The 21,715-nt window shown below is 62.8% G+C and overlaps 1 protein-coding gene across 20 annotated transcripts in view; it reads left to right on the forward strand.

Moving 5' to 3' along the window:
• Positions 1-21,715, forward strand: part of KIF1A (kinesin family member 1A) — a 71,662-nt gene that overhangs the window by 19,064 nt on the left and 30,883 nt on the right. For 4 of the 20 annotated variants that reach the window (XM_088021999.1, XM_088022000.1, XM_088022001.1 and 1 more), the window contains exons 10-26: positions 1,142-1,217; positions 2,661-2,739; positions 3,528-3,670; positions 4,068-4,094; positions 5,410-5,621; positions 7,546-7,625; positions 7,954-8,029; positions 10,155-10,234; positions 10,548-10,654; positions 11,517-11,600; positions 12,425-12,605; positions 12,688-12,760; positions 12,961-13,054; positions 13,941-14,089; positions 14,437-14,615; positions 16,212-16,349; positions 16,957-17,217. In XM_088021999.1, coding sequence (XP_087878125.1) covers positions 1,142-1,217; positions 2,661-2,739; positions 3,528-3,670; positions 4,068-4,094; positions 5,410-5,621; positions 7,546-7,625; positions 7,954-8,029; positions 10,155-10,234; positions 10,548-10,654; positions 11,517-11,600; positions 12,425-12,605; positions 12,688-12,760; positions 12,961-13,054; positions 13,941-14,089; positions 14,437-14,615; positions 16,212-16,349; positions 16,957-17,217 — 2,039 coding nt within the window. The remainder of the gene's footprint in view (positions 1-1,141; positions 1,218-2,660; positions 2,740-3,527; positions 3,671-4,067; positions 4,095-5,409; positions 5,622-7,545; positions 7,626-7,953; positions 8,030-10,154; positions 10,235-10,547; positions 10,655-11,516; positions 11,601-12,424; positions 12,606-12,687; positions 12,761-12,960; positions 13,055-13,940; positions 14,090-14,436; positions 14,616-16,211; positions 16,350-16,956; positions 17,218-21,715) is intronic. The other 16 variants (XM_088021995.1, XM_088021996.1, XM_088021992.1 and 13 more) reach the window with 7 other exon arrangements.

The following is a 21,715-nucleotide window of genomic DNA, read 5'->3' on the forward strand; positions in this document are numbered from 1 at the left end:
AATGGGAATCTGACAAATGTGGCAGAAGATTCAGCCTCAGGAATTAAGTAATCAAAAAGCAAAGTAGAAATACAGTTTTCATCCACCAAGTCTCAACAGATTAAAAAAGGCCTTCAGTACTGAGGAGCTGCTAGGAGGTGGACACTCAAGCCTCGCCTACAGCAAAGCCAGCACAACATTTTGGAAAGCCATTCTGACCTCGTGTCTCAAGAGCTTTCACAAGTTATGTTCTCTGAGAGCTAGTGGAGCTCCTCTTGGAAATCATCCTGAAGAACAATGACAGATGAGCTTGTACCCAGAGAAACGGCACAGCCCTTGTGGTAGCGCCTGTGTGCGTCTCCCTGCGGGGGGGCGTCTGGGCGGCAGGCGCCACATCTGCTGGCCACTGCAGGTGCTCAACAAATACTTTTAAGCAACTCTATACATGAACTAGGAGACACTGGAAAGTAACTGAATAGCCATGATTAGTGGACTCCTTCAGTCAGTCCATAAGTCATGTCCATGAGAAGCAATGATTCCTAGCAGGCATTACCTGGGCCTGAGTCCACATTCTGAATGACCTGCATTCACTTTAATAGAGGAACAAAGAGTCACAGGAGTAGCTAGGAATGTGGAGGATGCTTCGTCCTGAGGGGAGGTGGGGGAGCAGGTTCTAAAGAAGGGGCTTGTGCCTGGACTGCAGGGGAGGAAAGGTGAGTTCCATGCGGAGAGAGAGAGGTGAGCGGAGGGCACTGGCAGAGGCCTGGAATGCTGCATAAAGTGGTGGGGCCTTTTCTTTTTAGTCAGCAGAACTGACAGTACTGCTTGAGGAGGGGGCGATGGGCTCAGATTGGTCCTTCTGACAGAGTGGAGAGAGGACATCGGCTCTGTCTGGCTGTGTGGCCCAGATGCGCGACGGGATGGACTAGGGAGGAACCTGAGGGGATGTGACAGGAAGTCTGGTTCTGGCCCTGAGTGTGGGCACCTGGGGGTAGCACCCTAGGGGTCAGGTGGGGAGAGGCCTTGAGAACTGGCCCAGCCCTGCCCTCCACAGCAGCCTTTGGCTCTGGGGACCCACCCCACAGACCCTGTGCTTTGCCCCCTCCATCTCCCTTCCCCTCCAATGGGCACAGGGTTGACCTTGAATGTTCTTCCCTCACAGAACAAGAAAAAGAAGAAGACAGATTTCATTCCATACAGAGATTCCGTGCTGACCTGGCTCCTCCGAGAAAATCTGGGTGAGGACTCTCGGGTTCACTTACCCCTAGGGTTCTGACTTCCACCCTGAGCCATTGTCCTGCCTTACCTCCTGGGAGGGGGTGTCCAACCACCAGGAGGCCTCTCACCCTTTCTGGGCCGAGGCTGAGGCAAACCTGAGGGATCCTTCTGGAGGCCAGCAAAGGGCTAAGGAGAGCAAGTACAGGGAAGCAGGATGGCCCACAGGGCCACAGAACACACACACCTATGTCAGGGCTCCTGCTTCAAGCCCGTGACATCCACACCAAGTACCACCCTTTGCTGGGACTCCAGATTCCGGGGAGCCTTGCTTGCTTGCTGGGCTTTTGGTAGGTGCCATCTGTCACCCCTTCTCCTTGAGTTCTGAGCCCCTAAGACACACAGAGAGAGATAGAGACTGGAGTGTCCCAATACTGATCCCTTTCCTCCCAAAAATAACCTCAGGGGTCCTCCCTGGCTATGTTCACAGTTTGGGAGGCTGATGCCCAGGAAGGTAAACTGAGTCTTGGGCTGACCCAATGAACATAGGCAGCTGGGACCTACAGACTTCCTTAGCTTCGTGGCTACGGTGTAGGAGCCCCTGCTGGCCGACCCGGCACCCCAGAACCAGCCTGGCTGATCCTCCGCTTGAGCTGGTGACGGGTACCACATCAGGCTTCCTGGGTGCTCCCGGAGGGTGGCACCCCTGAGAGTGGATGGTAGTGTCCTAGGAATGTGTTCCTTCACCTGGGACGTGGACCGGAAGGAGGCCTCTGCCACAGGGCCATGCCCAGGCCCAGCTCCAGGGTAGGGGCAGGGGGAACCCCCCATGCAGCCCAACCTGGCACCGGCATGGCACCGCACCCCAAGCCCCTCTTCACACTGCCACCTCACAGTTCGTGTGGGGATCATGTTCCTGAGGGCTGCCCGGGCTGCTGACCTGCCCACACCCCCTGCCCAGTGCTCGCTGTGTTCTGAGCCTTCGAGTGATCCGTTGGCCTCGGAGCTGAAGCCCAACCATCAATTTCCTCACGCGGTGTGCTACCTGACGCCAGGCTCTGCGCCGTCCTGGGCCAGGACTCTGGATATGAAATATTAAGAAAAATATTCCAAAAGAGAAAGATAAAAATGAAAGAAATCATTGCATCTTGAATTGAAATGAATGTTGAGTTTCTAAAGAAATTATCCCGACCCTTGTAGTAAATGCTGTAAAGTCCGCCACAGCTCCCCCCCACTTGGTTATGGGGAGGGGGCCTGGCTATTGTAAAACAACCCCAAATGTGAGAAGAGCATGCTATAGAAGAAAAGTGACTGAGCCGCCCACTGCAGTGGTGAAGGCCAGACCCCCCTGTTCATACAGTGGCCCGTGACTCGGTTTACCTGTCTGGGCCTCGGCCTCCCCAGCAGCAGAGATAGGAGGGGACGGGGGAGAGAGGAGCCCCCATGACCCGGCTGTCTTCCCACAGGTGGGAACTCGAGGACGGCGATGGTGGCGGCCCTGAGCCCTGCAGACATCAACTATGATGAGACTCTGAGCACGCTGAGGTGTGTTCTCGAGCGAGGCGGCCTCCGCCCCCTGCCTGGCTCCGGGAGGGCGTGGATCCCTTTCTACCCGAGTCAGGAGCACCACTTTGGGGGAGGTCATCTCATCTGGGGCTCCTTGAGGCTCCAAGTGGCTGTTGGGGGCACCTGGGTCTTCACGGGCCCGTTCCATTCCCACCACCCATGGGACTCCGAGCGGCCCAGGACCCCTGTGCTACCAAACCAGGTCTTTAATGAGCAAAGGGGCACGGGTGTGTGCCAAAGGTCCCTGTGGCTGCAGGGCGGGCAGCCTGAGTGGGCAGCCTGGGTGCTGGCCTTGAAGGAGGTTGCTTGGCTGCCCAGGTCACACACCACCAATGGTAAAAGGAAAAATTGGGGTGGGTCCTGATAGAGGTACGTGCTCACACACCCATGACACTTAAGTATGCAGGCTAAATACGCACGCATGTGGGCATCCTCACATTCCTGCAGCGGTCAGACTTGTTCCCTCCACCCCGGGGACCACAGGTCCAGTTGCGAAAGCCCCACCACGGGGAGAGGTACCACCCTATCCCTGCTCCTCCTGGGGACTCGGTCCCCCCAAATAGGGGGGCAGAGCTAGGTTACCCTACCTGTAGCTCTCTGGCCAGTGGCCCCACTGACTCCAAGGGGGGTGACCCCCTGCTCTGTGTCCAGGCCCCGGGCCCCAGCTGCCGAGGCCCTCCCCACCACGGCTCTGCCCCGGGTGGGGCTCTGGGCCCCTTTGGGCCGGCCGACCACGAGCACAGACCACAGCTCCCTTGGCTGTCCAGGTATGCTGACCGAGCCAAACAGATCCGCTGTAACGCCATCATCAATGAGGACCCGAACAACAAGCTAATCCGTGAGCTGAAGGACGAGGTGACCCGGCTGCGGGACCTGCTGTACGCCCAGGGTCTCGGGGACATCACCGATAGTGAGTGTCTGTGCCGCCTGTCCTGGGCAGGGCAGCCTGGCCGGCTGGGGCTGGCCAGGCTGCCCGCACGGCCCTGACCTGAATCCTAGCCCTGCTCTGAGTCCCTGGGCAAGCCACCTCGGGGGGGAGGCTGTGGTTTCTGGCCTCAGCCGGGGTGGATGGACTGCATGGTTTGGGTTTGGTGCTGGCCCAAGCAGGCCGCAGACGGTTTCCCTGGAAGCCACATCGGCGTGCTGTGGGTGCTGGGGTTGCAGCGGTCCCCGAGTGTCCGCTGAAGACCCCCACCACCCAGCCTGGTGCCCGGCCTGCGAGGGGCGGACCTCAGACCCTCTGGAGACAAACCTGTTCTTCTGTTTCTCTGTCTCTCCTCCCTCCCCCACGCCTCCCCTCCCCTTAGCCAACACTGTGCCCGGAGGACCCAAATGTGTGTATCCCCCTTGCTGCTCTCCGCTTCCCTGCTTCTGTCCCTGCTCCGCGGGGTATAGGGCAGCACGGCAGGGAGGCGCCGGCCCAGCCCTCCTCTGCCTTCCCCCCTTTCAGGGGCAGGGGACAGCAGCTCTCTTGCTCACAGGCACCGTCCTGGTAGATGCAGGGCCCACCACCTGGTGCGCCTATGTTCCTCGCTCAGCCCATGTCTATGTGGGAAACTGAGGCCCCAGGGAGGCCTGGTACAGCCAAGGCCTTCTCAGGCTGGAAGTGGCTGAGCTCGGCCTGTCTGAGCGCTCTGTACTCCCAGAGGCCTGGGGAGCTCAGAATGGTAGCTAGCACCAGAGGGCGGGGAGGGCTGGAGGGCCTGAGGAGCCGGGTCTGCCCCCTGGCTCCCAGGTCCGGCCTCGCCCCGGCTCCCCACGCCCCGAAGCCCCTTCCTCTGGAAATGCTGAGTGAGAATGCTGGGCCAGAGCCTCCCAGCCTGTCTCCTTCTGGCCTTGGGCCTGTGGCTTGGTGCCTCCCTGACCCAGGGCCGCAGGGCACCCTGGTTCTCCCTCGCGCCCCGTGCTGTCCTATGTTTGCTGCCGCTCTGCTGCGTGTCTGCTTCTGCCAGGAGGGGTCTGGGCACCTCCCCCGCCAGGAGGCGTCCTGTAGCCCCAAGTCCCAGGCCTCGGGGCGTGGAGCCCTGGGGCGGCCCAGAGCAGGCTCTTCAGGGTGGAGGAGTAGGGGCTCTCTCGGGGGTCCCACGGTTCACCTCTCCTCCAAGGTGTTCTCGGGGCCGAGTCCTGTGCTCAGTGGGGCTGGACAGTTAGGGCAGCATGGTCTCCGCAGCTCGGAGGCACGTGGCTGGCCAGGCGGGCGACGGGTACCGGGGGGGGGTGGAGGGGGGCGCCCATGGCAGAGAGGGCGAGGCTGGGTGTCAGGGCTCTGGGTGCAGGAAAGCCACAGGGCAGTGACAGCAAAGGCCAGGAGACAGGGTCGGGGTGCGGAGACTGCCAGGCAGCCTGGGAGCGGGTGTGGGGAAAGCAGGAAGGCCGCAGGCCCAGGCAGGGTGGGGAGAGCAGAGAGGAGCTCGAGGGGGTGCCCTGCTGCTGCCGGGGTGCTGGGAGGGCTCTGGGGGCTGGCTTCCCCGGCAGGCAGGTGGCAGGCAGCCTTGCATGTGCTTGTCCGGCGCTGGGCCCCAGGCTGCACCTGCTGGGGGCTTCCGTTTCCTGCCTCTCTTCACCCACCTCTTGCTCATTCCCAACTTGGTCTTTCTTTTCTCTCCCTCCCGTCTGTCTGCCTGCCCTCCCCTTCCCTTCCTCCCGTAGACGTTTCCGACCTTGAGAACAATAACCGTAACCGTGGCGGGGCAGAGTTGAGTCCAGCCCCTGACAATCTCTCCACAGTGACCAACGCCCTGGTGGGCATGAGCCCCTCGTCCTCGCTCTCGGCCCTGTCCAGCCGTGCCGCCTCCGTGTCCAGCCTGCACGAGCGCATCTTGTTTGCCCCGGGCAGTGAGGAGGCCATCGAGAGGCTGAAGGTGAGGGCGCCATCTGCGGGGAACAGCGCCCCCCCCCCCCCACCGCACAGAGGCCTGTGCACCGGGGGTGGGGCCCGAGGCCTCTCCTCCTGGAAGGGGTGTCCTGACAGCACGGGGTGGGCTTGCTTGGAGGTGGAGCGAGCAAGTCTGGGCCCCCCCTGCGGGCACCCCCTCCACTGCCCAGCACCGAGGGCTCCCCACGTGCTGAGCAGGGCAGGCAGGGGTCCCGGGGGCTTCTGCGCTCCTGCCCAGGTGTTCTGTGCTCACACCTGTGACCCCACGGCGGGCCGGCTGGGTTTTAGGTTGCGGGCTCAGCGTTCCTCTAGGGAATGACTGTGGGATGCTGGGCTGTGCAGGGCTGGGGGTGACTCAGCAGACAAACGCACGGGGGCTAGACCGAGGCTGGGGTGGGGCACTGGGTGGGTGGGTGACCCTGGGGCATAGGGCCCCCTGGGCTGTGGGACTGGGAAGGAAGCCAGGAGCTGGTGCTGATGTTGGAAGTGCTTGTTGTCTGTGTCCCGGCAGTGGCCAAGGGACATATGTGCCTCAGAACCAGTCTCAGTGTCCCACGTGTCTCTCAGTGTCCCCAAGTATCTCTTAGTACCTCTGCGTGTGTCTAGTGTCCCCATGTGTCTCTAGTGTCCCTGCGTGTCTCACAGTGCTCCTGAGTGTCTTGCACTGTCCTTGAGTGTCTCCCAGTGTCCCGCGTGTCTCTCAGTGTCCCCACATGTTCTCAGTGTCCCACGTGTCTCTCAGTGTCCCCACGTGTCTCTCAGTGTCCCGCGTGTCTCTCAGTGTCCCCACGTGTCTCTCAGTGTCCCGCATGTCTCTCCGTGTCCCGCGTGTCTCTCAGTGTCCCACATCTCTCTCAGTGTCTTGCATGTCTCTCAGAGTTCCAAGTGTCTCTCAGTGTCCCCACGTGTTCTCAGTGTCCCCACGTGTTCTCAGTGCCCCCACACATCTCAGTGTCCCCACATGTCTCTCAGTGTCCCACACGTCTCTCCGTGTCCCCACGTGTCTCTCAGTGTCCCCACGTGTTCTCAGTGTCCCCACGTGTCTCTCAGTGTCCCACACGTCTCTCCGTGTCCCGCATGTCTCTCAGTGTCCCCACATGTCTCTCCATGTCCCACGTGTCTCTCAGTGTCCCGCATGTCTCTCCATGTCCCACGTGTCTCTCCGTGTCCCACGTGTCTCTCAGTGTCCCGCATGTCTCTCCGTGTCCCACGTGTCTCTCCATGTCCCGCATGTCTCTCAGTGTCCCCACGTGTCTCTCAGTGTCCCACACGTCTCTCCGTGTCCCGCATGTCTCTCAGTGTCCCCACGTGTCTCTCAGTGTCCCACACGTCTCTCCATGTCCCACGTGTCTCTCAGTGTCCCGCATGTCTCTCCGTGTCTCATGTGTCTCTCCGTGTCCCACGTGTCTCTCAGTGTCCCGCATGTCTCTCCGTGTCCCACGTGTCTCTCAGTGTCCCACGTGTCTCTCAGTGTCCCCACATGTTCTCAGTGTCCCCACGTGTCTCTCCGTGTCCCGCATGTCTCTCAGTGTCCCACATGTCTCTCAGTGTCCCCACATGTTCTCAGTGTCCCCACGTGTCTCTCCGTGTCCCGCGTGTCTCTCCGTGTCCCACACGTCTCTCAGTGTCCCACGTGTCTCTCAGTGTCCCACACGTCTCTCAATGTCCTCGTATGTACGTGTTTCTCTTCCTCCAGGTTTATTTTGCCTTTTCCTTTACTGTCTGGCTGTGTCCACAGGAGACACTTCTGTCCGTGGACACGTTAACCCCTTAGCCCTTCACCTTGACCTTTCGGGCATTGCGCTGTCTAGACAGACCTGGCTGCTCATCTGCCCTTTGCCTGGCAGCCTGGCCTCTGTCTGCTCCCGCCGCAGACCCCCAGCCTCACTCTGCTCTGTCTCGCTGCCCAGGAGACGGAGAAGATCATCGCTGAGCTCAACGAGACATGGGAGGAGAAGCTGCGGCGGACGGAAGCCATCCGGATGGAGAGGTGGGCAGTGGGGAAACTGAGGACTCCAGCAGCCCAGCCCTGGGCTCCTGGGGGTGGCCGTGCCCTAGCGTGGGACGGTCTTATCTCCTCTCACCGGGGACTCCCTGCCTCACCCCACCCCATCGCCGATGGCCCCATTGACCTGATCTCTGATCAGGTGACAGGTCTCTCTAAGCGGATCACTGACTGGATGGGGCGCCACCTGGGCGCTGCCCTTGGGCCGTGTGGCCAGATCCCCTCCGGCTCCTGCTTGGCCGATGGGTCGGTTAGGGGTGAGGCAGGTCCTGTGGCCTCGAGGCTCAAGCTGACCCGGACACTGTCCTTCCAGGGAAGCCCTACTGGCCGAGATGGGTGTGGCCATGAGGGAGGATGGCGGCACACTGGGGGTGTTTTCTCCCAAAAAGGTAGGTGCTGGTTTTGGTTCTGGGGTACGGCCCTGACTCAGACTGGCCTGGGTGGCCCACAGCCCTTCGTGGGGTGTCAGCTCCTCTGGGAGGCCAGAGGGATCCTCCTGGGCTGAGAGGGGGCAGGTGTAGGCCCCAGGGGCCATGCTCGCGCACAGCCAGACCTTGCTGTGTGGGAGACTCGACCTGGCCTCCCCACAGTGGGATGTCCCCGTGGCCTTAGGACACCCAGATGGCTCACTCTGCCTGAGGAACGGACTGGGATCCTTGAAGTGGAGGCTAGACTGGGGGGCGTGGACCCACCAGAGCCTGTGCTGGCCATGGGCAGGGCCTGGCTGGACATGAAACTGGGAGACACTACCCTCTTGGAGCTTAGCCGGAGATGGGTCTGGCTGTCCCAGCTGGGACTCTTCTCCTACCCCAGGCTGGCTCGCTCTCCAGACCTGGCCCTGTCAGCTGGGGGGCCTCACATGGAGCAGAGCACCACCCCCCTTTGATAGCTCAGATGGGGTGTAGCATGAGCATTTGGGGAAAATTCTCTCTGATAATTCTAGGACCCAGGACCCCCCTTCACCCCAAGGAGTGCCAGACCCTTAGAGCTCTTAGGAGCCAAGTTCCAAGCCAGGAAGCCTCCAAGGAGGTATCTGCTCTGACCACAGCTCGGGGTGTCCAGGCCCTGCCTCTGACAGTTGGTCAGTGAGGAAGCGCCCGCCCATCTTCCCTAGAGCAACTTCCTGTGGCTGGCTTTTCATCTTGGCCTTGTTTGAGACAAAGGGTTTCTGTGTTGCCAGCACCTGAAGCCAGAGGCACGTGGAGTGCCCTCCGTGCTGCTGGGGACCCCATGGGAAGGGGAGTGCGCATGCTGGGTGATGCATTCATCATCCGGGGGCCACTCCCTGGGCACAGGGCCAGGCTCTTCGGGCTTCTTTTGCCCCATGCACTCCAGGCCAGGAGAGCAATGTGGGCTAAGGCCCAGAGGCAGGAGGGAGGGAGGGGTGCTTGGGAGGACATGTGGGCAGGCTCTACACTTGGGGCAGGCTGCGGAGCAGGTGGTACGCTGCTTCATATCCCTTCTGGATAGGCTTTAGTTTCAATTTGGAATGGATTGCTCCTGGGCTCTCAGTCCCTGACCCTTACTGGGGGGTGGGGCGCACCCCAGGGCTAGTGTACAGAGCTGTGGGGGCAGGTGGCCTCGGGACACTTGCACCCTGGAGGCCTGTGGTTGGTGGCAGAGAGAATACTTGATGGCCCCAGTCTGGACACTGCCCTGGGGGCCTCTGAGGATACCTCCTCCTGAGAGGGTGGCATTCCTGGGACTCTGGTGAGCACAGCTCTCCTTGCTTGGGAAAAGGGGTGGCTGGGGATAGTTGTCCCCAGTGTCCGATGACCAGGACTTCACAGTCCTGCACAGAGTGGTGGTGGGGTCTGGGGGACTTGGAGCTTGGCGAGGAGGCTGCTTGTTCGGAGGTGCCCAGCGGGAAGCCAAGAAAGCTGTCCCAGCCTCCACCAGGTTGCAGGACCCCGGCCTGGGACACAGTGTGAGGTGGCGTTCCTGAGCTCAGGAAGCGTGTCTAGGGCCCCAGTGGGTGGAGCCTGCGGGTGTTGCCCTGGGAAGGGTGGTCACCTTCGGTACGCCCGCGGACGAGTTGGGGGGCCTAGCAGGGACTACTTTCACACCCTCTGCTCCACAGCCCCCAGGCCAGCTCCCTCCCCAGTCAGCACCCTAATCCTTCTGCACTTGCAGGTCCACTGGGGCCCTCAGTTCCTGGGTGCTTCAGTTGGAATGGGGTCCTGTAGCCCCTTTTAGGGTGGAGGAACGGACCCAGAGCCAGGTGCCCTGGTCCCTGCGGGACCCAGCCTGCACCCTGCATATCCAAGGGCCCACCACAGCCCCCAGCACCTCCCTGGGCTCCCAGCTCCTCTGGAAGCCCAGCTCCCCCTAAGCGCCTCCCCCTTAGGTTCTGAGCTCCCTGGGCTCCTCCTCAGGGAAGCCAGGCTGGGAGGACACTGTGTCCTCATGAGGCCAAACCTAGGGCTGGTGGTGGTGGTCTGGCATCTGAGGAGAGAGAGGCCAGTGCTGGGCCCCTGCGCCTCCCCAGCAGAGGTGACCCTCCTCTCTCCCCAGACGCCACATCTTGTCAACCTGAACGAGGACCCACTGATGTCCGAGTGCCTCCTGTACTACATCAAGGACGGGATCACCAGGTGGGGGTCGTGGGGGGGGTGGTAGGCTCCCCCCTGCAGAGGGGCTGCCGAACCTGGCATCTGCTGGAACCCTGCTGTCCGCCCGTGCTTGTTGCTGGACACAAGGCTGAAGGCCACTCTGTGCTATGTGGCTCCCCAGGCTGGGCTACACTTAGGGCATCCCCTGCAGCCCCACTCGTGCACCCTGGGTGTTTCTCTGTGGAGCCCAGCTGGGCATCCTGTGGGGGGCGGGGGGATGGGGGCGGGCCAGTGGGGGGCGGCCTGGATGCACTGAGTCCAGCCCCCGCTGACGGTCCCCGCCCCCCCTCCTCAGAGTGGGCCGGGAGGATGCGGAGAGGCGGCAGGACATCGTCCTGAGCGGGCACTTCATCAAGGAGGAGCACTGCGTCTTCCGGAGCGACTCCCGAGGGGGCAGTGAAGGTATCTCTGCCCTCCAGCCCTGCCTTGCCCCGTGCTACTGACTGCCAGGCGCCGCCCAGGCTCCCTAGTCAGTCCTGGGGAAGCACCTCCGTTGGAATGAGGCTTTGAGTGCTGGGATGTGGACACGGGAGCTCCCTCCCCGCGCCAGGAGTGGGCTGGGGGTCTTCCTGGGCAGGGGGTAGTAAGCTGTGAGGAATGAGCCTTGATCTGGGGTGGAGAGCTATTTTTCGAGCACACTTTCCTGTTGGCCTTGGAGCAGTCATCTGTCCATTACGCAGCCTGCCTGCCCACCTCTGTCCCCATTTCCCGTCTGGGACGGGGCCCTCTCGGGAGACACCTGCCGTATCCCCGTGCCATCACAGTGCCCACGGCCCCCCCAGCGCCAGGCGTGATCCCTGGGAAGCGTCTGGCCTGCAGCCCACTGTGACTGGGACACTTCAGGGTCATGACCTTAAATAGCGTTGGGGATGTTGGCTCTCCCAGAATTCTGTCCCCAAAGCCTGCCCTCCTCTGGGTGGGTGGGCTCTAAGCTCTGGAGGGCTCTGGGACTCCTGGGGACATGCCAGCCACTGTTTCCCATCTGTGCCCACTGGAGACCCTGACGGCTCCCCTGGTTCTCTGACTTGGGCACATGTGCCTCTCCATCGGGCGTCACCTTCCTCACCCGCTTTGTGAGGTGCAGCCCTCCTCTGGGGCCCAAACGAGGTATTGTGTGCTGGCAGTCAGGCTTTGCAGCTAGCAGGGTGGAGAGAGGCCTGGCGGGGGCCGCACCTGGGTGGCCAGGTGAGCCGAGCCGTGCATGTGGACAGAGGGCATGACCAGCCAGGATGACGGTCCCTCACAGTCCTCCTCTGTCCCATAGCTGTGGTGACCCTGGAGCCCTGCGAGGGCGCAGACACCTATGTCAATGGCAAGAAAGTCACGGAGCCCAGCATCCTGCGGTCAGGTATGACGAGGGCCTGGACACAGGTGTGCCTTCCCCGCTCTGCTGCTTCAGGATGGCACCTGGGGTCTGTGCACTCAGCTTGGTGTCTCCCTCCTGGCACCTGGGCCCGGCTAGAATCCTGGCCCGAGGGCAGGGGGGGCAGAGTGGTGACCAGCTGAGGGTGGCCGGTGAAGGTGGCTGGGGGAGGAGCTGAGGGAGGCCTTAGGGGGCACCCACCAGTGGACAGGGGCTGGCGTGGGAGGAGGAGCTGGGCCAGCCCCTGTGGGCCCCAAGTTGGAAGGAAACTAGGCTGTGTCCAAAGATAGCGGGTGCTGCTGCCCTGGTGGATGCATCTGCCCTGGGGGGCCCCGGGCACATGCAGACCAGCCCCCGCCCTGCACCAGCCTGTGGAGAGGCGGATGGGCAGGGAAGGACCCTCAAGCCCATGCTGCAGGAGGGGCCCGAGCACAGCCCCCGGGTGTGGAGGGGCATCCAGGGCCAGGGCACGGGGTCAGGAGACCAGGATGGGGGGCGGCACGTGTGGGGTAAGGCAAAGGATCGTATGGTGGAAAAGCACCAGGACTCTTGCCAACATTGTTGGCTGCTGTATGGGGAGGGATGGAGGAGGTGGATTTGGGGAGAGAGTGAGGTCCTGGCCACGGGGCAGGTGGCTGGCCCAGAGCAGGGACCTGGGGTGGCTCCCGGCGGCCCTCCTTGTGGTGGGCAAGCTGGAGGAAGTGCCTGTGCCCCGCTTGCGCCTTCTCCTCCCCACCCCCACCCCTGGAGGCCATCACCAGGCCACAGTCCCCGCCCCCTCCATTGCCAGCCTGGCTTCTGTCCCCCAGGAAACCGCATCATCATGGGGAAGAGCCACGTGTTCCGGTTCAACCACCCTGAGCAGGCGAGGCAGGAGCGCGAGCGCACGCCCTGCGCCGAGACACCCGCTGAGCCCGTGGACTGGGCCTTTGCCCAGCGAGAGCTGCTGGAAAAGCAGGGCATTGACATGAAGCAGGAGATGGAGCAGAGGTGAGGCCTGAGGCTGGGGCCCCCTGCGCACCCCGCCACGCTCACTCCCACTGTGCCCGCTCACCCCCGCCCGCTCCTGCAGGCTCCAGGAGCTGGAGGACCAGTACCGCCGGGAGCGTGAGGAGGCCACCTACCTGCTGGAGCAACAGAGGCTGGTGAGGACAGCTCCGCCTGTCAGGCCCCCTGCAGGGTTGGGGTCGGGGGCCAGGGTCCCCGCTGGGCCAGCCCTCACTGTGGTGGGGCTGCCTCCGGACGTCCTGGGCAGGCCCTGGGGCCTGTAGATGGAGGCCCAGGCGGGAGGCCGGGGAGGGGGCCGGGCGCGCACGTGGGTCCACAGTGCTCCTCCCGTGGCCAGGACTACGAGAGCAAGCTGGAGGCCCTGCAGAAGCAGATGGACTCCAGGTACTACCCGGAGGTGAACGAGGAGGAGGAGGAGCCAGAGGATGAAGGTGAGGGGCTCTCCGCCGGCAGGGCCTGGGCCTTGGGCTCGGGAGGGGTCTCGGACAAGAGGAGCCCCCAGGCCACTCCCTGGAGATCAGCTGGTCAGCACCTTTGCCCTGGGGTCCCTGGCCTGTCGCGGCAGGACCGGGGGGAGGCTGGGCTGCAGCAGGAAGGCACCTGTGCACGTGCACGCCGTTTCCGTGGACCAGCTCGGGTGATGGGGAGCGCGGTGCTGGCAGGGTGTAGCCTCGGCTCACCCATCCTGCCAGCATGAGGCTGGTGCTCTTCCCCAGGACTGGGTCACACTGCTCGTGAGGAGTGTGACTGCACCTCTCTGAGCACCACCTCGGGCGGCCCGCCAGCTGTGACCTCGAGCCGCTGTGGGCACGAGGGTGGCCACAGGCAGGGCAGATGGGGAGGAGGCAGGCCGGGGTTTCGTGTCCAGCTTGGCCTCCAGTCAGCTGTTCAGTACCGTTGTGCTGACGTGACCTTGGCCTCCCCTGTGTGCTATCATCTACCCGATGAGGCTCCCTCCCTGGAGGCAGGAGCACTGGGTGAGAGGGGCCGGGCCTGGGAGCCCGGGCAGGACCATCCTGCTGGCCCTGTGTCCTTCCTGGTGCAGGCGCAGTGGGCAGAGGCGTGGGAGCCGGGCCAGGGCGTGAGGCTCAGCCCCGGTTGGCCCTCCTGCCTGGCCTCCTCGGGCGCCCGCACCCACCGCGGCCCGCACACGGCTGCCAGCCCTCTCTGAGCTTACCGGCCTCTCCGCGAGCTCCAGTCTCTGGGCGGCCCCTCTGGCCACTCTGGGGGCAGAACTTTCCGCCGGCTTCCTTCTGCCCCGGCCAGAGCGGGGAGTTGCGGCACTTCCGTGGTGACCACACACGCCTCTCCCCGCAGTCCCGTGGACAGAGAGGGAATGTGAGCTGGCGCTTTGGGCCTTCCGGAAGTGGAAGTGGTACCAGTTCACGTCTCTGCGGGACCTGCTGTGGGGCAATGCCATCTTCCTCAAGGAGGCCAATGCCATCAGCGTTGAGCTCAAGAAGAAGGTGGGCTCCCACCCCGCTGCCTGCTGGCCGCTGCCGCCTTCACACATCCCGCTTCCAGGGGGACGTGGTGCTGGGCATCCCTGCCTCCAGGGAGGACGCAGCGCTGTCCCTGACCTGGGCCCCTGAGAGCGGTGGGCAGGGTGAGGGAGGCCCGGGGCCGGCCCCGGGGGGCGTGCGCCCTCCTGCTCAGGAGCACGTGTGAGAGGGTGCAGCTTTCTGTTCTGCTGCTGGCCGGAAGGCTCCAGTGAACATGCGGGGCGTGGGGTGGGGAGGAGGGGAGGAAGCCCTTTGGGGCCTGGCCCCCGTCCACCAAGGGGCTGACGGGTGGTCATCTTCCCGCTCTGCAGGTCCAGTTCCAGTTTGTCCTCCTCACGGACACACTCTACTCCCCGCTGCCGCCAGACCTGCTGCCCCCAGAGGCCGCCAAAGACCGGGAGACTCGCCCCTTCCCCCGCACCATTGTGGCCGTGGAGGTCCAGGACCAGAAGAATGGGGCCACCCACTACTGGACACTGGAGAAGCTCAGGTGGGGGGGCGCGAGGAGAGCGGTGGGGGTGGGTGCGGGTTCACGGGGCTCCTGGGTTGATGTGGTGATTGTTCTGCTGTGATGGCTTTCAAAATCAGAAGGAAAAAGTGTAATTATAGAATCCGTGTTCTCCTGCTGCTGCCACAGTGGTGCTGCGGGGGGGCCGTGGGGGTCAGCGGCGCATGCGGGACGGGCAAGCTGGCCCTGAGGGGTGCGCGGGGAGCCTCCAGAGCAGTGCTGGGTGAGGCCGCGTCCTCCGGAGAGCTCAGCAGGGTGCGTCTCCACCTCGGGACCGGAGGGATCCCAGGCAGGACAGGGAAGGGGCCTGGAGGGGCTGGATGGGAGGCGCCGCTGTCCCTGAGAGAGGCGTCTTTCCTCCAGCTCCATGCTCCCCATGTGCTCGCTCGAATGTACAGCTCGATCTAGAGAGAGACTGAGCGAGACTGAGGTCAGTGCCATCAAAGGAAAGTCTAATGCTGCTGGGGGTGCCCTGGACGCGAGGGGCCCTGCACAGAGGCAGGGCCATGCAGGTGGGAGGGAGCCCTGGCCGTCAGGACGGAGACAAGAGCAGAGGCAGGTGAGGCCTCAGCCTCGGCGGGGCAGGGCCATCCGCGGGGACTAGCCACTTTGAGTTCTCCTGGTGGGCTTTGGAGCCCAAGGCTGCCGGGGTTGCCTAGTGCCTGACCCTAGGGAGATTTCGGGCAGGGGCTGCTGACTTGGTGGTGAGCGAGGTAAGGGCGTGTGGGGTTGGTTTGTGTATGACGGGTGGGACTCACCCACAAGTTGTTCACGGGCTGGCTGGCCACCCAGCGAGGCCCCAGGGCAGTCATGACGTCATAGACTACAGAGAACGGAAGACGTTGTTAATGCACACTGGGTCCTACCCAGACCCACCCCCATACACCCCTCAACACTCACAGACGCTCGCACGCCTTCCTCTCTAGTATGGCTCATTCACACGCGGACACACACACTGGCGCACACACGCTCACACCCAGGTACCCGCGCTCCCCTAAGACTTGTGCGAGCAAAGGCCACGCTCACGGCCCCTTCCCACCCTCCCCAGGGCTACGGTGGGACTTCTGTGAGGACAAACACCTTGTTCCTGTCACTCCCGAGTTCTAGGGGGAAATGACTGCATTTCCTTTCTTCTACAGCATGTTGGTTTTTCTAGGGATAATCATTTTTAAAATATTATCTGTGTCTATATCCTATCGCCAATTTGCACTTGGTTCCGTTGAGTTCTAAGGGCCCCGTGACACGATCCCCCATCCCAGGCTGCCCCACCCTGGCTTTGGTGGGGGCCTTCTCTGTCCCCTCCCCTCCAGTTCCAGGCCCGTCCTGCCGCTCACATCACCTTGGCTGCCACTGGGTCAGCGTCAAGAGGATTTAGCGGTGCCTCGCGTGCTTACCTGGAAGTTTATTGCTTGTGGTTGACGGATTTTGAGGAGTGTGGAGGGTCTGTCAGCAAACCACGTTGAACCTTGGATGACGCTGAGCTATGGCTGGATCTGGGCCGAGCGCGCTGTCCCCAGCAGGAGGCATGGCCTGCCGGCTGCTCCGCCTGGGCCCACGGTGATCTCTGTGCCCCTGCAGGCAGCGCCTGGACCTGATGCGGGAGATGTACGACCGGGCAGCTGAGGTGCCCTCCAGTGTCATTGAGGACTGTGACAATGTGGTGACTGGCGGAGACCCCTTCTACGACCGATTTCCCTGGTTCCGGCTGGTGGGCAGGTGGGCGCCTCCTTCCCTCCCTAGGCTGAGAGAGAGAGAGAGAGAGAGAGAGAGAGAGAGAGAGAGAGAGAAGGTGGCGGGGGCAGGGAATGGGCCTCCTCCCAAGGCCGAGACCCCCAGCTGGGGGACCCCATCAAGAGGCCCTCTTCCACCTCGACTCCCCTGTCCCCACCCTTCAGCATCTGAGGCACCCCCCAGCCGCCCTTGTCCACAGACCAGTGGGCCCTGTAATCTGGGGATCCGGGGAGGGGAGGGGGTCTCAGCATTGCCACCCGCACCTGCTGCGGGGCGGTGACTGCCAGGTTACACATGTCCGCGGGTGTGAATGTGTGTCACCCGGTCCTCACACGACCTCAGCCACACCTGGCCAGGATCACACCAGCGGGTGCTTTCCAGAACTTTCCGTAGCCTCCCACTGACCACATGTGCGGTTTCTTTCCAAGCCTGGGGACGGGGTGCACTTTTGGTTCTCTCGTCTTTGAAAGCAGCATTCCTGATGGTCTGTGTGTTTGGTTTTGGTTTTAAGCAGAAGCCCCCCTCCCCCGCCCCATCCGTCCCTGCGAGTAGCTGGTGTTAACTTCTCTCTGTCTTGTCGTACTAACCTCAGTTCAGTCATCTCTGGCTGCAACAGCTACCCTCTTCTCAACACATGCATGAGCGAGCGCATGGCTGCTCTCACCCCCTCCCCCACCTTCTCGAGCCCCGACTCCGACGCCACCGAGCCTGCCGAGGAGCAGAGCGTGGGGGAGGAGGAGGAGGAGGAGGAGGAGGAGGAGGACCTGGAGGACGACGTCTTTCCGGAGCACGCGCTATGCGACGGCCGGGACCCGTTTTACGACCGGCCCCCCCTGTTCAGTTTAGTAGGAAGGTTGGTGAGGTCGAGGACGGCATGCTGGGAAGGAACCAGCTCTTTTGTGCAGGAGCACTGCTGCGGGCACAATTCGACCGCCGTCAGGGCATGGCCCCCGGCGTGCGGGGCAGCTCCCCGGACCCCCAGGCCGAGGCAGGCCGAGGGGCTGGCCTCTCTCCGAGGAGAGGGCGTGAGGGAGCGAGAGGGCTCCTGGCCATCCTGGAGCGTGCCCAGCAGGGACAGTCAGGGTCCCAGTCACAGGAGGGGTGGTGCACCCAGAGCTCGGCCCTCCGGCTCCGTGCAGGCCGAGCTCCTCCTGCAGAGAGGCTCTAGGTCCGTGGGGGGAGTGTCCCGGAGCAGGGCCCGTGGGGGGCGTCTGGGAAAGTGGGGGTTTGCGTCTTGGCACCCACCACCCGCTGAGGCGGCTTCGCTCCCCTCTGCCTCCTTCTGCTATTGCCCCAGAGGTAGAGGCTCCTGGTTTGCTCTCCCTGCCACACCCTCTGGGAGAAGGAACAGAACCTGGAGGAGACCGTCCTGGAAGGCAGGAAGGAAGGGCTGGTGCTCAGGCAGGGGACGGTCTGCCTCCTAAGCCTGGGGCCCAGTGGACCCTGAGGCCCTGCCTCTCCCTGAGCCTTTCTCCGTCCAGTGTGAGGACAGTTCGTTCCTCCTGACCTCTGGGCTGTCCTGGCGAGACACGGCACATGTGGCCCACACTTCTCGGGAAGTGCCCTTTGCAGAGAGGGCCCTTTACAGTTTCTGGACGGAAGAGGGAGGCCAAGGTCAGGAGGTGCAGCAGAGGCCCCGGGGCAGCCCAGACCTTGCCAGCAGACTGGGCAGATGCAGCTGCCATTCATGTTTTCATGACCGTGGAATGGAAGCAAAACAGGTGAAGGAAAGATCTAGAAACCTAGCTGCAGTGGTAGAGCATTTGGCTTACGAAACAGCTACATTTAGCTTTTACGAATATATAAAAAGTGTAAGACAGTTTCAACAGTGACCTTCTCTGAGTTTGAGATCGCTTCCTGGGGCTAGGCCAGTGGGAGCTTTTGCAGGTCTTGACCTCGGAGCACCGGCCTGGAAGCTGAAGGCTGAGGCTGGCCCCCAGATTAGGGGGTTCACATGGGGAGCCCTTGGGTGCAGACCTTGGAATGAAAGCCCCGCCAACTTCTCTTGCAAGCAAGCAGATTTCCGCGGGTGCATGTCATGGATTTATTCTGACTAGTTTTCCATGAGTGTGACGTGCTGGCCTCCTGGATACAAACATGGGGCTCTCTCCCTCTGAGATGCCCCTCATCTGGGCCTCCCGCTCTGCTGAGCCCAACAGGGGGCGTAGCCCCGGGGGGCCAGCTCCACGCAGGCCTCTAGAAGCCCTGGGCTGTGGGCCCAGGAGTCGCTCCGGTGTCAGGTAGGCATGGGCTCAGGGCGCAGGGGAGCGAGAGGGCACCGGGAGAAACGGGGTGTGGGCTCTGCAGTCTCAGCCAGAAAGAGCTGGGTCCTTCCAACATTTTCCCCCTTCTGTGGATCTGAGATGTTACGAAAAAAACAAACCAAACCAAAGTCATCAATGAGAGGCCAGCCCCCCTACGGCGGGCGGTCTGTGAAGGGTTTCATTTGGAAACGTCCCCATCTTTTCGGTTTGGCAAGAATTGGCTTCTCCCGCGCAGCAGCTGTGCAGGCCCAGGCCCCGAGAAGGACCCCCCATCTTTGGTTCCCTTTATCCTTCTGGAAGCTGCTGGCTCTCTCTCCAAAGCTTAAGCAGAATTGGGGCGCCCACTCTTGTCTCCCTTCGGAAAGGCTTTCCTGGCCCCAGCATGCGTCTTGCACCTCACCAATCTCGTGGTTAGCCCTGCCTCCTCCCCTCCCGCCACACTCAGCCCTGGCTCTGCCGTTCTGCCGCCTCCTCTCTCTCCGGGCGGGTTTCAGCCTGCTTCAAGGTGCCTCCCCCTGCGGACAAGCCCCCCTCAGCGTGGGCCTCCCACGTCTTGACCCTGGGCTCCTCACCCCTGGCCAGGGTTAGCTCCCCAGTGGCCTCTCCCTCTGGTGGTCTGGGGTGCCAGGTGAAGTGGGTAGGTGGGATGGGCTGACCCGGGTGGAGGAAGTGGGCCTGGGGGCTCTGGTTCCCCCCCGCCGATAATCCTCCTGGCCAGGAGGTCAGATACCACCCAGGCTGATTATCCAGCACCGTTTGCAGAAGCTGGACGGGGTGGGAGCTGCAGGGAGGAGGGCGAGGGGCTGGCTGCCAGGGATGGAGGGTGCAGGGAAGGGGGAGGAGGGAGCACCCAAAGGAAGTGTTCCAGGCTCTGCGTGGAAAAACGCCGCCCTGCTCTGGGTCCACACTGTGCCCCTGGGCTGGCATGGCCAGTGCCTCAGCTCCCAGCTCGGTGCCCTCTGTGCTCAGGGCTGCTTAGCCCGAATCGTCACCAGCGAGGCCACAGGCCTCCCCGTGTGCAGTGGGTGATACAGTGGGCGAGGCCACAGGCCTCCCTGTGTGCAGTGGGTGATGCAGTGGGCGAGGCCACAGGCCTCCCTGTGTGCAGTGGGTGATGCAGTGAGCGAGGCCACAGGCCTCCCTGTGTGCAGTGGGTGATGCAGTGGGCGAGGCCACAGGCCTCCCTGGCCAGCAGGGCCCTCCGGGCAGCCCTGGGCCAGCTCTGGTCCCTTGCTCACGTCAGGCTGTTTCTGGCATTTACAGTGCAGCGAAGGGCAGGCCAACATCCGTGCCATGGGTCCCATTTCCTCATGTCCTGGCTTCTGTGGGTCAGGCTAAGCTCTGCTTGGGGTGTGGGGTCCTCCAGGCTGCTGCCGCCGTTGGGGGTGGTGGCTGCGGGGCCCCAGAGGTCCCTGCTGGCTGATGTGCCCATCGCTGTCTCACGATTAGGTCCCAGGGACTCAGGGTGGCAGGAAGGAGAGTGGACCCAGCATCTGGCACCGGATGCTCTCTTGCCTTCCGGGGGTGTCCCACCTGCACGCCCTAGGGAAGCATGTGCACACGTGTTCACTCACAGCTGGGTTACGACCTTCAGAGAGGGGGAAAGGGGTTTGGCCGTGGACCCCAGGGGTCTTGTTCGTTGTGTAATATCCCCCACCTCCCACCAGGGGGTCCCTCGAGGCCCCAGCCCTGGGAGGCCCTGCCTCTGGGAGCACAAACAGGACGTGTTGTCTAAGGGTCTGAACTTGGGCTTTGCTGTTCTCGATGTCACGAGTCCTCGGATTTTCCTTCTTCTCTGACAGAAGGAAAGCCTAAAAGATCAGGAAAGAATTGATCTACTTAATTAATTAGCTGTGTGAACCGAGCGGGTGGGCATTGGAGTGTGGCGTCTGCATCCATTGGAGCTGGAGAAGGGCCAGCCTGTGGGTTTAAACCCCAGCCCCCAGCACCTTCCTTTCTGTCTCGTGTTGCTCTGTGGAGGGGTCCTAACGTGCCAGTGCACCAGCCGTAAGTGCCGTGCTAGATGCACACCTAGGGGAACCAAGGTGTGTCGGGGGTTAGGACAGCCTCACATCTGCTGCCAAGATGTGAGGAGTGGGCGTCTGAGAGTGACGAGCTGTAGGGGCCCTGCAGCCCGGGGCCGGTGGCCCCGCTGTGTCCGAGCTGGCCCCCAGCCAGCTCAGGATGCAGTGAGCAGCTAGGACTGCGCCACGGCTTTTTCACCCATGGACCGCTGATGGGATGATTTGGGCCTTGGGGTCACCAGAGGCCCAGCCCCCATCTGGTCTGTGGGAACCTTAGATCTGCACAGTGATACAGGTTCTTGAGCCCATGGGTTAGCAGCCTGTCAGAAAGCGTCCATTCTGGAAGAGCACAGCGTGTTTTGTGAAGTGAGGCCTCAAGGAGAGAACCGAGTCAGGGCCTGCCTGCACCCGCTTCACCTCCTGACCTGGACCGGGCCCTGCCCTCTGCCTCAGCCTCTCTCTGCCCTGGCCATGGTGAGGGACGGGGAGGAGCATCAGGAAGTAGGTGGGGGTTCTCCCTGTGAACTCAGAAAGGAGTAGGGGTCACCTCTGGGGTGCTGTGAGTGGCACTCTGGGTGACCACAGAGCCCTGCACGCCCAGAGTCAACCCCTGAGGAAGCACCCCTGAGCCTTCTAGGAAGGCAGCCCCAGGCCAGGGGCTCTGCAGTGGCCTGACGCTGGCTCACCTCTTGGCTGGGTGACTCTGGATAGCCCAGGAGGCTATCCTGATTAAGGACTCTCGTGCCAGGCACGGTGCCCTCACCTGATCCCCAGTGAGAGGTGTCCCCCTGCTTCTGAGGGTCCTCCTATTGGTTCCCTGCAGAATATAGATGGGGGTGGGCAGGCTGTGGGCCCTCCGTCTGTGCCTGGGGCCCCTGGGGGCCTCCTTAGTGCCTCTCTGCCTCCCGACACGGGGCTTCCCACAGTGGGCCCTGCCCCAGGAACGAGGCCCTACCCTGAAAGGTGGGGTGGGGGCTGACTGGAGGACCTCTGCAGCTCAGGGCTGTGCTGCTCGGTCCCATTAGCTGTCGAGTGTGGTGGGATGGCCAGGTGGGGCCCAGCC

The sequence above is a fragment of the Eumetopias jubatus genome, unplaced genomic scaffold (genome assembly GCF_037043125.1).
Source record: "Eumetopias jubatus isolate StellerSeaLion01/CBP00866 unplaced genomic scaffold, mEumJub1_p1.0 scaffold_3, whole genome shotgun sequence".
Lineage (NCBI taxonomy): Eukaryota > Metazoa > Chordata > Mammalia > Carnivora > Otariidae > Eumetopias > Eumetopias jubatus.